The sequence below is a fragment of the Musa acuminata genome, chromosome BXJ1-3, assembly GCF_036884655.1.
Source record: "Musa acuminata AAA Group cultivar baxijiao chromosome BXJ1-3, Cavendish_Baxijiao_AAA, whole genome shotgun sequence".
Taxonomy (NCBI): Eukaryota; Viridiplantae; Streptophyta; class Magnoliopsida; order Zingiberales; family Musaceae; genus Musa; species Musa acuminata.
Genome location: NC_088329.1, coordinates 41,747,496 through 41,762,873, shown reverse-complemented (window position 1 = coordinate 41,762,873; position 15,378 = coordinate 41,747,496). Strand labels below are relative to the sequence as shown.

Sequence of the window (15,378 nt, the reverse complement as noted above, 5' to 3'; positions counted from 1 at the left end):
GGTAGGTTTTACATGAATGTCCCTCTCAATTATGACTCTCATAGCTAAAGTCCTAACATTTCTAGTATGTTTTGATTATTTAAAACTAATTTATAATAATTTTATTGTAATATTCAAAACATTATGATAGATCAAAACTACTGTACTAATCAAAACATTATCATCAAGAAATAAATAAAAAAAAATCAATTTTTAGGAATAATTTTATGAATTTTTGAATTAAAATGACGTTATTCGAGAAAGAAAAATCCAAATGTGAATCTTTTGGAGCAAAATCGTCCTATTACAATAATTTAAAATGTTAAACTAAAAGTCAAATGAGAGTCAGCTGCCTGACCATTTGGATCCATAAGGATGGCGGGGAGTGTATATGTGTTTTTCTATATCAAAAGGATGGCATCTATTTACAAGACAATTATAATTACAATTCTACACATCGAATCTTTAGTTTCTTGGGGTGACAATTCATACATAATGATTGACATTTTAGATCTTAAATCGGATGACACGATCACCACATTTTTATCGTGCATTTTTATTTATGTACACCGACATTATTCACATTATCGATAACAAAAATAGTAACGGAGAATTCATGCACGTGATTACAAATCAAAGCTTGATTTGCTAGATTTCTAATCTAACATTCATCCATAAAATACGTATCAATTTGTAAAAGGAACCTTCTAAACTCACAATGAATTGAATTTTGATATGAGTTGGCATCCATAAATTTGTTAATGACGCTAAATGGTCACATATATTACGAAACATTAAAATTCGTATGTAATTTTGGCTAATATTGTTTGTTTGAGTCGTATAAGCATATCAAACGAAGATATCTAAATTATCCCTAATACTTTTAGTATCATATTTTTTGAAATAATATTAACACAAATTAATGCTTCAGTTAATAATTAACAATTGTTTATATATATATATATATATATATATATATATATATATATATATATATATATATATTGTGGGCATGTTCTCGAAAGACTGCAGATGAGTCACGGCGCACCTCAAATCCAAGATCTAAATCCGACCCGAGTGAATGAGGCCTTTGCTGTCCCTTGGATCAGCATCTGACGGTCGTAGCGAGATCTATCATACGGGCTGAAGAACTACAAGATCCGACCCGACACGACCGGGATGGCATTTGAAATGCAACTCGAGCGGCAAAATTTGAGGGGTTTCTCGATCGCCTTTCCTTTTCCGTCTCCCTCCGCCTCTTAAATCGAGAGCGAGAGAACGAGAGTGCGAGAGGGCGTCGGAAGGCATCTCTGAGTCGCACCGCTGCATTTCGAGGTTGCTTGCTTCGGCTTGTCCTCGATCTCGTTTCTTTGATGCGAGGGCGACGTTGTAGCTTCTGCGGCCGGCCGCGACTGCCGTGGGCTCTGCGGCGGCGAGGGTGGGGGTCATCGTAGGGTTCGTTCTTTGGATCCCATGTGATTCGTTCTTATTCTTGTTTTTCATACGCTTCTTGCCGTGATTTCACCTTTTATCGTGCTTTCGGATGTGCTTCGTTGTGTTCTTGCGCCGGATCTAGGGTTTGCTGGGCTTGGGATGCATGGATCTGATGTATCGTAGGATAGAATTGTAAAGTGATTTTGTCATATGCTCCCGGATCAAGACCTTCGTATATTATCTTATTTTCCGAGAGAGTCGCCACTATCGTGTGACCATTTTATTCTTTCCCTCTTGATCTTCAAGGGAAGTATACCATTTCTTGTGACAAATTTCATGCAAAAGTAATCTTTCACCTATTATAACTCAGAAGTTCTTGATCTAACTTGCTTATGATGTGGTGCGAAAGGGTAATCTTGGCTATTTAATGGCCTGCAGTGAGTATTTTACATATCTGACGCATCTTATATAGTCAGCTATGAAAATTTCGTCATTGTTTTACCTGGTTTTCTGGACGAATGAAACATATCATCCTCAATTGGCACCACCTCCAACTGCTTGCCAGAACAAAGCAATCTTTGTCAAGTTTTTCATTATTTCTCTATACATCCATCTCAATAATCTCATCGTGAGACTCTCAGAAGCCCAAATCGTTATGAATTGGAAATCACTATCTTACAATTACAAAGCATATTGTAAGGTACTAAAGTATATATGGGGAATCATGAATTTTTAAAAGGGGCTTGGTATATGAAAATAAATGCTTTGTTTCTGAACTTGCAAATGGTTGCCAATGCTTAAGAGTAATTTGGTGATTAAATCAGTATTTGTAACTCTGAAAATCTACAATTTTGCCTTTAATTTGTGGAATAGCTGTTTTCTCTTGCATGACCTGGAACTGTCTCCTGGACTTATTTTAGATTAATTAGGGTAAACCACCAGAAAATGCATTGTTATTGATTTTTTTTCTTGGCCAAGTGCACTTTGTGTTTTATGAAATCAATCAAGCAAGTTAGCACTTGGCATTTTGTTGATGATCAGAAAGTTTATATTATTTAAATAATAATTCATTACGTCTATATTCTGTGTCTTTAATGTGCATAAGATAACTGACTGTGGAGAGTAACTACATCTTTTTTTTCCGGATTTCTAGGTTACATGAGCACTTTGTTTGAGAATCCTGCTTTCTTTTCTTCTTGATGTGTGCACGGCCATGAAGAAGGAAGGTTCCTTGGGCACTAGTTTTGAAGCCCCTTGTGGGAGAATTACACGAGCTCGGGCTGCTGCTTGCCGTGCAAATGGGAAACTTCCTCCCTTGATGCCATCAGTTGCGAATGCAGAGAAGAAGCAGACACGCCGCAGCAACTTAAAGAGAGCAGCTTTTGATGAGAACAGTCATGGTTCCCATCCAGCAGATTCACAGTGCAAGAAAAAGCGTGCAGTGCTTACAGATGTCACAAATATGTTCTCTCAGAATTCCTCCAGAAATTGGGTACCAGCGGGGAAAGTCAAGGTTCAGTGTTGTCTCTCATTGGCTACTGAATCTTCCTTCAATAGTTTTAGTTATCTTTTTCATATAGGACATGCTTCACTTTTAAAGAAAGAAAAAAGAAATATATTGCAGCAAAAGGAAAAATATTTCTTTGTGTTTTTTTATCTGTTTGCAAGTTCCGTAATGTCAGTTAGTATGTTTTGTTCTTGTTTTCTTTCTGGGTCAAACTTTGCTATCCTTTTATTTGGTCAGGTTTTTGAATATTAGTCTTGATCTCAATGTTTTTGATGCTCCAGTCTACCACTGCCCAAAGGGCTAAATCAGGTCCTTCAAAAACCAGAAGGTATTCCAACTCTAAGACGTCTAAGTTATCTCTAGTTGGAAATGCCTCAACTTTAGCTAACGTGGAAGATAAGATGAATGAAGGAGTGCAAAAGGTGGAGACACTGGTGTCAAAAGGATCTCCCCCATTTGGAAATATGGAAGACTCCTTGGTGGCATTACAGCACAAAGAGTTAGCCATAGTTGGAAACACGCCTACTTATGCTGACATGAAAAATGAAATAATTGAAGGAGCACAGAATGCAGTGACACTTGTGTCAAAAGAATCATACCCGTTAGAAAAAGTGGAAGACTCCTTGATGGCATTACAGCAGAAGGAAATCACCAGGGATGGAGAGAGCATACATATCACAACTTTGATTGAAGGGCATAACTCTGTTGGGAATCATGACCTCATAAATCACGCAAAGAATGGTTAGCTTCCGGTCCTTGTACCTTTTCCCTCTGAATGATAAATTTAATATATGATTGCACCATTTGTGCCACCCAGAACATCACATTTGGGAATGGCAGTTGGTGACATTTGTGTTTGTACTTAAATCATTACTTTTTATATACATTATAAGAAAGTAACTTATTCTTAATCCTTAGGAGTATTTCAGGAATTCATTGATAGCCTTCTGTGCCATTTTCTTCTTTTCACCAATTTGACTATTGTTAAGTTATGATTATTTCATGACTAAGTTTTGTCAATAATACTGTTAAGCTTTATGTTTATCCAGGGGGGTGCAGTGGCTTGGACTTTATAGATATTGATACAGACCATGGAAATCCTCAAATGTGTTGCACTTATGCCTCAGAATTCTATACTAATCTTCGTGCTGCAGAGGTATTACCTAATATGCTTGTTGCTCCAATCTGTTGGTATTTTTGCCTTAAACAGAGATATTCTCTCTCCAGTTAGTTCTGTGATAGGGCTTTATATGTTCAATGCAGAAATGCAGAATTAGTGTTGCAAAATGTAGCTAAACACAAATTCTTTCGCCATTCCTTATCTATGATGTTAACAATTAATGTTTTTTGCTTTACCTTTCTAGGCATTGTCTTGTGGAACTTTTAACTTGTGATTATTGACATTTTAATTTTAATTTTTTAGCTCATTCGGAGACCGGTGTCTAATTTTATGGAAGCATTGCAGCGGGATATCACTGAGAGCATGCGGGGCATTCTAATAGATTGGCTTGTGGAGGTTTGCTAGCTCAAACTTCTGATCATCTTCCATTGAACTCTACTATCAACATGGCAAAACTACTCGTCAGTTATTATGTATCTTGGCCTTAAAAAGAATAGTTGAATCTGAAAAGAATTTCATGGACTCATTCATCATGGTTTGAGTTTTCATTAGATAATTTGCTTTAAGTCATTTACTTCCATTTGTTACTTGAGCATTTCAACATCTGAGATGGCGCATCATTTTCATCTTAGATTTAGCAAATGTAGCTCAAAGCCAGTGGATATTCTGCTTCAGTTTGTTCCTTCTTATGTTGTGAAGTAACATTCTTACAAAGTAGTGCTTAATGATAGATCAAATGACTCTTCTGGGTAAAATTTTGTTTCTCATCCTTCCATTTTCAGTTTATGATCTTTCTAGAAGTACATGGTTCATTTAAAATGACTACAAATCACCGTTGTGTGCGTAGTTGACAAATCAACTTGATGAAGGTACAAAGTTTTTATGGTTTACCGATTTTGGGGGAACCATCAGGCAAACTGTGTTATGATGTGTGGTTTGCTTAAAGTTATTGCTACATTATGATGGTGTCAGAAATTGGTCACAATGTTCAGAAATTTCTTTTGGATGTGATTGCTGACTCCTGAATGGAAGATTCCTGGAAGCCCAACTTGAATGTTTTTTTTTTTTAATATGGCAGAATATTCTGCAGATATTAGATTCTAGAAACATGCACGGTAATGTGGTACTGCACAACAGGCTAGCATGGCTGGTAGATTGCTCAGTTTCCAAGATTATCTTGAGTATTAATCTTTACTCAAAACTTGATCCTAACTGACCTTGGTGATCTTTAACCTAGTCCTGATGCTTGTGTGTTTTTTATCTTTTATTTTGCACAGTTTATTCAGCTGCGATTTTCTTTTTCAGGTTTCTGAGGAATACAGACTTGTCCCAGATACACTCTATCTTACAGTATATATAATTGACCAGTTTCTCTCGCAAAACTATATTGAAAGACAAAGGTTGCAGCTGCTTGGCATTACATGCATGCTAATTGCTTCGTAAGCTTATATTCAGACTTGCAGCTTAATCGTCTTCTTTTCTACAGAGTCTAGGATTAATAATGTGTTTTTTTAAAACTTCATCTAATTTTTTCTTAATCTGCAAAGATTCTATTATTTGTCAGATTCTTTTTCCCTTGGTGTTAAATTTTCTGTCACACTAGATGATGATGTTGAGTTCAATGCTGTTGCTGTTGTTGTTAGTATTGGAATCTTTGATGATTAGAAGTTCTTGTCCTCTAAATGTCCAGGATTATCAAATTGCATATGCGGCTTTGAATGTTATATGATATTTAAAGTGTACACACAAATTGCCAAATAATGCTTCAATGATATATCAGAATGGTATGTATCAACTGACATTTACTGGTCCGACCAAGCACTGATATTGGAACATACAGCTCAGTTTTAGTTGGCATTTGTTCTTTGTATTATTGTTTTAATAATACTGCATGCTAGAATATGATATACCATTTGATAAAATTGATACTGTAATGGTTTGAGAAGGTGTCACAATTGGCATCAGATCAAGACTTCAATTATTGGCTAGAGAACATTTGTAGTTAATTCTATATGTTGACTAATTGGTAACTTCGTTATTGGCCATAAACTGACCATGTGACACAAATACCCTCTTTTTCTGCGTTCCATCATTTTTCCTTTGTTGCTTTGATGGTCAGATATGAATTGTATGAATTAGATCTGGCTAACTATTTTTTTGATGTACTTGGCATTGGTTGGAGGAGGTTCAACGTTGAGTTGACACATGATATTAAAAAACTGTGATCCTTTTTATAGAGATTCAGTAACATCTTACTCTAGCTGCATATTTAGTGGATGATTACTTTGGAGATAATAACTGTATGCATCCTCGGTTAGCTGACTCACTGATAACTTGTCCTTTACACAGGAAGTATGAAGAAATGTGTGCACCACGTGTAGAAGAATTCTGTTTTATAACTGATAACACATACTCCAAGGCAGAGGTACTTTATTATCGGAAGTTCAGTTTTTTGAGGACATGAGATGTCAACCCTATAATTATTGGTGGTTCTAACAGGTGCTCAACATGGAGAGTCAAGTGCTTTGCTTTTTAGGTTTTCAACTTTCTGTACCTACCGCAAAAACATTTCTCAGGTATTAGAAAGTTCAATTGATAGTATTTTCAATTTCTTCAAATCAGAGTCATTAAATGCTTGGTACATTAATTTTGGCATGTAAACTAACTCATGGGGTCATATGCAGGAGGTTTTTGCGTGCTGCTCACGCTTCAAATAAGGTATTTAATGTTAACAGACCTGATCCAAATATATCTGAGAGCACATTTTACTTTCATACTTTAGCAAAAAAGGCTCTTTATGATTCATATTTTGTTGGAGTTGCAGGTTCCTTCTTTAGCCTTGGGGTACTTGGCCAACTACTTGGCGGAGTTGACATTGGTGGAGTATAGCTTCATAAAGTTTCTCCCTTCAGTCGTTGCTGCATCTGCCGTATTTCTTGCTAGATGGACATTGGATCAGTCAGACCATCCATGGGTGCGAGTGCTATCTACACTCCTCGTTACACTTATGTGTCATAATAGGATGGTTTCATAAATGCAGTTTAATCTTAAATGCAGAATCCGACCCTTGAGTATTACACCTCGTACACAGCTATGGATCTGAAGGCGACCGTCTTTGCATTGCAAGAGCTACAGAAGAACAGCAAAAGTTGTCCATTGAATGCCATACGTGAAAAGTATAGGCAGCAAAAGGTATTTCCCTAATAAGTTTTCCCGAGCTTCATAAACCTGCTGCAATGATAGATCATACAATAAGACAACTGGGTCCATACCAATGACCGGATTGTTGATAGTTCTTTAACAGAAATATAAAAAAATCAGCTGGTACTTGCGGTTTGGAATTTCCTAAAATTTTTCCTTCCTTTCATGAATCTCTTGCTAGTCTTTAATAATATGCAATTATTTTATTCTGTAATGCTGAAACATCTGCGTCGCTTTTTTGACAGTTCGAGTGTGTGGCTACCCTGGCATCTCCGTCGCTGGTGGAATCACTCTTCTGATGACAAAGGGAAGTCAGAAGATGGTAACTAAACTAACAATACAGTGCTGTATCCTCTTTTACCTGTTCTCATTTCTTTTCTCTTAAAGGAGCAAAAGGAAGAGAAAAGAGAGAGATAGAGAGGAGAGATGGCGTTCTGGAGGCAAGTATGGGCGGTCTGCTTGTTATCTATTCTTATTTCTTTTTATTTGGTGATGGCTGTTGAATTCATTTTATCCCTGTGGCTGTGGTCTTTCTACGCCCGTCATTGTAGCATAATCTTATAAGATGGATGGGAGCGGTAAACTCAGTACAGATTGACACTGACATTGCATGGCAATCTGAAGGCTGCTCGTTCAGGAATTTATTGGCCCATTGTCAAAAAAGGGGAAAAAAAAGAGAGAAACTTTCGTGTTTGTGTGTATGTCTTGGTTCACAAATTTGTCTGTAACGGAAAATGGTAACTATGGTAGGTACATTACCACTGATGGAATTGGAGCATCATTATCTTTGTCACCTGTTTCTTTGATGACGCTTAAGAATTGATCGTGTGGAAGCACATGGCATTCCAAGGTCTCTTTAATGCATTTCCTTGTTGCTCTGTTCGATTTCTATTACACTAGTGTAGGTTCTGCGTGCGACCCTCACGTTGCGTTGCTCTGCTTGATTGAGGAGACCGCGGAGGGGGAGAGGTTGTCGGCGACGCGGACCACGTTGAACCAGCCATCGGTGGGCGTGGGGGAGCTGGAAGTCGTATTCCATGGCGAAGGCGAGGAAGATGCAACTCGACGCCGCGGTTGATGGGAACCTCCGTGAACCTGACGCCCTTGAACTGAGCTCCCGGAAGAAGTCGTCGTTCGTGACAAGTCAACCCCAAGGCCACATACGAACCGCATAAAGCTCACCAGTTTCGGCGATCGAGAAACCAGTTCTCACATTCCAGCCACGTGCTTGGTTTCTTATAGTCACGTGACTTACACGCGTCCGTATACCGTTCAATCCCCAGCGTGGATAAGGTAGCGGATGGGTTTCCGTTTCCATCGTCCAAACCATGTGAGTCCCAACACACGAACACTCGTTGTAGATCGTTCTAATCTCACCGTCGGATCGGCATCCAACGGTTCTGACTTTTACATCGACCACGCGATCCAGAAAAGCCATCGAATCATGTGCGAGATTCCCACGCTTGCACGGGATCTAAACGATAACGAAGAGGGCGGGGAAGCAGACCAAAACAAGATGGGGATGGTCGCCACGTCGCCTCCCGCTGCCCTCGCCGCGGCCTCCTTACCGCCCCTGGCGACGGCGGTCGCCGTGAAGCCATTCAGGAGACTCGGGATTAGGGCTCCCCCCGCAGAAACCCCCAGCCTTGGGTTTCTCCGCATGGGGATGCAGCGGGACCGTAGCTCCACCCGGCCCAGGGCCGGGCTGACGGAGATCGAGCCCGACCTCGAAGAGGACCCGCACGATCGATGGCGAACCAACGGCGTCAGTGCGGTGAGCTCCGTGTTTCTTCATCGCCATCTCTTTTAGTTAATTCCTGTCATCTGCAGCTAAAAAGATCCAACCTTTGTGCTTCCCGTGATGAAATTGGTGGGGTGTGCAGGAAGACTTCATATATGGGGAGTACGATGGGCACCACACGTATCACGAGGGACATGAAGGTACCATTCTTACTGGGATACTGTTGTTTCTTGATCAGCTCACTGGAATTGTGGATTGTGTTTTTCACATAAAGATCTCGTCCAATTACTTTTAAGAGCTCACTAACTTCTATTCCTAAATACTAATGAAGGGGGAAATTGCGTAAAGGATAAAAGAGGGGGGAAATTAATTGATTTTAGGTTCTTTCTCTAACAATTCCACTCTTTCTTTTCCAAAGAAGCATAGCGTTCACAGAGTTTGATAAGTGAATTACGGAATTTGTGACATTGTCGAGAAGAAACAGTCAATAAGATACTTTTGGTTCAAGGTTGCCTGTGTGCTTTCTATATCTGTTCTTATTTCTGCTGAATCCAATATATATAAAGATGGTTGCTGCACCTTCTTCTTACGGTGTGTGAGATTCTTGTTCTTCATCTTTTTGAGTTGTTTGCTTCTAACCTCTCTGTAGGCGGCTTCTGGGAAGCCGTAGTGGCCGAGTATCAAGCTGCAGAGCCACCTACTGGCTTTCAAGGTGAGATGGTCGAAATTGTTTGGTTCTCTTGTTTCTTTCTTTTAACAACATTTTGTATTCCTCTCATGTTGAATCACCAAGTTTTGTCATGTCGATTCCTTGCAGGGCTTATTTCTTGGTTGTTTCTCCCTGCAGTCACAGCTGGTTTGGCTTACCATGTACCAGTTAAGTAGTCTCCTGCTGCTTAACACATGCCATTGATAAATTCTCATTTCTCAATATCTTATGGAGAAATCGTGTTTAAGACTCAATTTGTCCTACAGCACAAATGAAGCATGAGATGTGAAAGCACATTTTATTCCTCAATAAAACTTGAATCTCTTTTTCTTGTGAACTGGGATTCTCACACAGTCACATGTTTATATGAAACATTCAGTATCCTCATGCTGGTTTTGAATTTCTTGAAGGTTTCAGCAGGGTTAGATAATTAAGAAGAACTGACTGAAATAAACATTTTCATCTATGTTTTATCTAGATTCCCAAATTTTCACTTTCAGCTGTTCATTGACTCCTTTCGAAATGTGAAATTTTGTATTTATATTGGCAGCAATTCTCATATTTCAATTTAATTAGAATATGCTCCAGAAGCACTTCCTAAACAATGTTGTTTGGAATTGATAACGAATGTGTTTATCTTGATCATTATTCCACGATATGTTTGAAAACTGTGTTTTGCTGTTAAATCTCCTGAACACATCCAAGCATATACTTATGACATGACCATATATTAGTCTCTCAATTAACTGCAAAATTCCTTTTTTTTTTTTTTTGCAAATAGCTTATTATGCTAATGGTTTTCTTCTGTGCTAGACATGATTTTAGCAGATCATTTTTTTGAGAACTTTTGCCGAGTAGTTTCTGAGGTCTAACAATCTGATGCTTATTTGAGATGTAACTCCTTGATTGAAATGTCCATGGCAGGGTGAGTATTTGTACATAGGAGCAGCTATCTTTGTCGTCGTATTCTGTGCCATTGAGATGGGGAAGCCGGATAAGCCTCATAATTTTGAGCCTCAGATATATAACATGGATCGAGCGGCTCGTGACAAGTTGATAGCTGAGTACAACTCCATGGACATCTGGGACTTCAATGAGAAGTACGGCGAGCTCTGGGACTTCACGGTGAAGAGGGATGACATTGTAAAGCTGTGATGCTACCACGAGCGGGTGAGCTAACTGTGTCATATGCAGATTGTAAGTTTTACTTGACCCTTCCTGAAAGTAAATGAAAATGTTATGTTTTGATTTGTTGTACCTGTTAAACGTGTAGCAATTATTGTGGCCTGATGCCATTAGGTATTTGAACAAAACCTACAGTAGTAATAGTGAATTCCATCGAATTACTGGTTACTCATACATGTGATGCTTTGAGTAATGATATAAATATTGGGTCAAACTGGTATATACCTACCATACCAGTATTGAAACACAAACTCAATGTCAGCACATATATAATTCTCTTTTTATTATTTTTGTAATGATAGTCAGATCTGAAAAAAAAAAAAAAAATCTATGTATGTGGTCTTGCTTTTACAAATAGCTGATTCATGATTGAAGTTAACTTGATCTATCGTAATATTAACTGATGCATGTTCTCCTTTCATGAAACGTTGCATTTGCAATATAAGATCATGGCATGGTACAAGTATGTCTCCAACATAATATTTACTCGATCTTTGACATCCGTATAACCTCTCTGTATGGTACAAATGTAGCGTCTTTCAGCTTCGAGCAACAATAAAAGAAAAGAAAAATCAAGGTGAAAATGAAAGAAATTTCTTGATAGACAAGCGAAGGAAGCAATAGTTGGTTGGTTGATCTTTTGGCTTAGGTCTTCTTATACAGATATCTTGAAAAAAAGAAAACCGATTTGGATCCTTAATGAACCATCAAACCTGCTCAAATTTATGATAGTCAAAATTACAACTTATTTTGAAATGGAAAGACAAAAAGAAAGGGAAAAAAAAAAAAAGAAAAAAAGGAGGAAGGGGACACAAGGAAAAGAGTGAAAACAGGGAAAAGTGAAAGGAAACTTTGGGTTCCTTTCTCCGAAACCCTTACGACAATCATGATGAGCAGTGGTTGAAATCGGTTTCTGATGTCGTTCTCAGGCCAACCGAACCTAAAGAAACTCATATGCAGATTAGAGTTGAGAAAGCAAGCTTTCGAAGCTAAAGATATCATAGAAGAAGAGGATGTTAGATTATTTAGGCTAAAGATATGTGTTGGGTAACAAGAAACAAATAGGGCAGTCAGTTGGTTCCATGGCATGGCAACTCTAAGAAGGTGGTGATTTCTAGTTGCCAATTCTGTGTGTTATGTCAAGTGCATTTTGAAGCTTCAATTCTCATGTGGCAATCAACATTATGATTTGAGTTACTCAGGACATCTGCCACTGCAGTTTGCTTATGGAGCCTCCCTCCAGTGATTGATTTAGAAGCATTAATGTGATGAAACGAAGAAGAAAGATCATATGACGAACTCTCGGATGGGCGAAGCAGAAGGCATGTAGCCATGGCTGCTGAGGTACGTAATCATCAGCAGAGAGCAGCAGCAATCTCAAGTGGACCAGTCGAAGTGGTCACCCAAAGGGCTCATTAAAGAGGAGGAGACCCTCTGCCATCGCAATGCGCTACAATTGGGTGCATGTGATCCTACAGCCATTTTTGTTGCTTTGCTCCTCCAAGAGAACAAAAAATGCCTGACGCATACGATGCCGAGGCCTCGCGAGGATGGAGACAAACGCGTGCTTTGGCCTCTTCGCTGCCAACTTTCTGTGTCTCCGTTGCCTGTTGCGAATGGCAAAGCAACAGCGGCGGTACCACGAGATGGAGTACTGAGATGCTGCAGGAGGAGATCTCTGATTCCTTTCCGCCGCTACATCGCGGCACAAAGAGGCAACATTAAGCGTCAATCAACTGTTCGTATGATGTTCTTCCGGATATGGATGAGGTTGGTCGATCGAGATGGACTACAGTGTCAGGAAAACCACACCACACCAGCCATCTCGATTTAGGCTAACGGATGACCGCACAGTAGAACGCGGGCGCGAGAAGAAGAAGAAAGCCGGAGATCGCAAGGTGAACTCGTGAAGAAAGGTTGGGAGCGGGCAGTGGTGGACGCCAAGAGAATGTTGGAGAAGTCTCTCTTCTGGCAGTCCTTCCACGAGTGGATGGATGCATGTGACCATGGCTTGGCTCTTATTTCTCTGTAAGATCTACTCTGGTTATCCTCCTTTCCCTGCCATGAATCAATCCATCAAGGTTTGCTCCCTCCGAATCACAGGTCAGAACAGCTTCTTGATTCCTAGCTAGCTGTTCTCGTAAGGTAAATTCTCATGCCACTGCTAATTTTTCTTGGAGCTTAATGTTCTGCATGTCAACATGATGGTTAAGTTAGACAGGAGAGATGAACTCTGTCAATTCGACTGCAGAGCGATGGCAATGGAGTAGTGCTTACTACTGTAACAGCAAGTATGATGTGGCCTGTATCAGCAGCCGACAATAGAACTGGGATCTGTTCCCTTGCGATGTTAGGCCGTGCGAGTTATAGTATGATGTGATGAGACGCATCACATACATTGCATGTAATCATGCATCAATAAATAAATAATTTAAGTAGAGAAAAATAATACAATATTTTATGGAATCTTTTCTTTTAATGGCCCACAATAATATTTGGCTTAAAAATTTTAATAAAGATGAAAAATGTGCTTAGAAATGTGGTGCTACTAATCATGCTCGTAGATTCTTTTGTTTCCCGCATGCATAGGAATATGACACAGTCTTGGTTGGTCTATATGTAATTAATCATGCTCTTAATCCTCACACCAACATACGAAAATGATGATTAATTATAGATTATCTTTTGTAGTTAAATATTTTTAGTATTTCGATTTTCTAGACTTAAAAAATGATGACTAATTAACAACATATGAGAACGCTAGGGACTTCTACGACTTTTTGTAAGGGAGGAGGAGGATAAGGAGATAGCGTAATGCCAAGAGAGAGAGAAAGAAGATGTTGCAAATGTCAATGCTCTACATCTTCATTGGCATCGTTCGACAATTATGTCAACACCGACAACAATGCGGGGAAGGGTGGTGTTCTCCTTCTTTCCCTTTTTGTCGCTTGGCATGTACAAGGGGGGAGAAGGATGAGCGATGTAGAATGATGTGGGGATGTCAAGTCATCCTTCTTCCCCCTTGTGTATGTCGAGCGACAAAAGGGAGAAGAATGATAAGGGATTAGGGACGAGGGAAAAGGATGAGCATCGCCCTTCCTCGCATTATTGTCGGCACTAACGCAGATGTAGAGCGACATCACTCTATATCTTTGTTGATGTCGATATAGATGTTGAGTGACCCTTTCGTCGCTCTGCGTCTGCATTTACATCAACACAATGCAGAACGATGTCGTCCTTCCTCGTATTATTATCCGTGCTAATGCAAATATCAAGTGGTCCTGTTGTCGTTTTGCATTTACGTTGGCGCTAACACAGTCATCGAGCGGCATCGACGTATATATAGATTATCGATATTTGCGTCATTGTCTTCATCCTCTCATTTTGCCTCACATCTTATTTTTGCTCTTCTTCCTCATCCATAATAGTCATCCGTAACTCCCAACGATGTCATCGTCCGTCACCATTGAAAACATAATTTGAATATTAAAATTATTTTTTTCATCATTTTTATGTCATTTATGAACGTACGACATATATTCCATCAATAAAATCAATAACATTATGATTAAATATCTTACTTCCATAAAATTTTAATATAATTTTTTTAAATTTAAAAATTAAAATACTAAACAGATCTAACTATAAAGATATAATATATAATTAACCATAAAAATGACGCTCAGATTTCTGATTCAGAGGTCACACTTTATCCGACTCTCCTCACGGATCCCTTTCCCCGTCTCTTTTGCACCGTCGTCGATAGGAGGATAAGAAAAGCACAGTCGGAAGCGGGCGGATACATCCGCGCACGTGAAGCGCAGGGCAGTGGGTGGAAGAGAGACAGAGAGAGAGAGAGAGAGAGAGAGGGGGGACTCCATTTCCACGCGGTTTCAACCTCGGGAGGTCCCCCTCTACCTCTTCTTATCGTCTTGCGACGCGTGACTCAGAATCCATCGGTGCCGATAACGCGTTGTTTCGTTTGGCTCCCGGGGACGACGAGCGAGCACTACGGCCTCTCTCTCTCTCTCTCTCTCTCTCTCTCGGTGGATGGGTGGCTCGATGCGAGACAGAGTGCCATGTCGTCCTCAGATGAGCTGATGTTTGTTGCATGGGCAATTAATTTTCTCGTGAGTCGACTACGTCGAGGAATTGATAGCTGCAGGTCAGCCGAGACGTATTGCCGGACGACCTCACTGGTGCACGAAACTAACAGTGCCCAACTCGGTGGCCGCGTCATCATCCTCACCCTCGCCATCGACCGAATGGACCCAAGTCAGTACCTGCAACTGAGATGGGTTAGTTAAACCCAGTGAAGTGAATCCCTTGAAGCAATCTGAAAGGCCACCATGCGGTAGATTCACAGACGAAGAGTGGCCGAGGGCCGGAGCAACCGAGAACGTGCGTGGTCCAACACCTTTCTTCATTAGTTCTCTGTCGAGCTTGGCAGCGACCGAATGGCTCCGCATCTTTTCGCCATCGGAAATTGAGCTCCCATATAC

At 39.8% G+C, this 15,378-nt stretch overlaps 2 protein-coding genes across 3 annotated transcripts; both read left to right on the top strand.

The window, feature by feature from the left end:
- Window positions 1–1,192: 1,192 nt before the first annotated feature.
- LOC135631673 (cyclin-A2-1-like) lies at window positions 1,193–8,036 on the top strand. The gene is made up of 12 exons (XM_065139432.1): window positions 1,193–1,434; window positions 2,567–2,926; window positions 3,202–3,661; window positions 3,970–4,076; window positions 4,344–4,436; window positions 5,346–5,479; window positions 6,390–6,465; window positions 6,540–6,616; window positions 6,725–6,758; window positions 6,865–7,014; window positions 7,098–7,232; window positions 7,487–8,036. Exons 2-12 carry the CDS (start codon window positions 2,627–2,629, stop codon window positions 7,538–7,540), a joined length of 1,620 nt encoding a protein of 539 aa, XP_064995504.1. The 5' UTR covers window positions 1,193–1,434; window positions 2,567–2,626; the 3' UTR covers window positions 7,541–8,036.
- Window positions 8,037–8,526: 490 nt separating this feature from the next.
- Window positions 8,527–11,050, top strand: LOC103978840 (photosynthetic NDH subunit of subcomplex B 5, chloroplastic). Of its 2 annotated transcripts, XM_065139445.1 has the most exons (6): window positions 8,527–8,571; window positions 8,671–9,015; window positions 9,125–9,182; window positions 9,632–9,694; window positions 9,800–9,858; window positions 10,616–11,050. In XM_065139445.1, the coding sequence occupies exons 1-6, from the start codon at window positions 8,542–8,544 to the stop codon at window positions 10,844–10,846; spliced, it is 786 nt and encodes a 261-aa protein (XP_064995517.1). In that variant the 5' UTR covers window positions 8,527–8,541; the 3' UTR covers window positions 10,847–11,050. The 2 variants fall into 2 exon arrangements, with proteins under 2 accessions (XP_064995517.1, XP_009393061.2); XM_009394786.3 differs by having other exon boundaries at window positions 8,527–9,015.
- The last annotated feature ends 4,328 nt before the right edge of the window (window positions 11,051–15,378 follow it).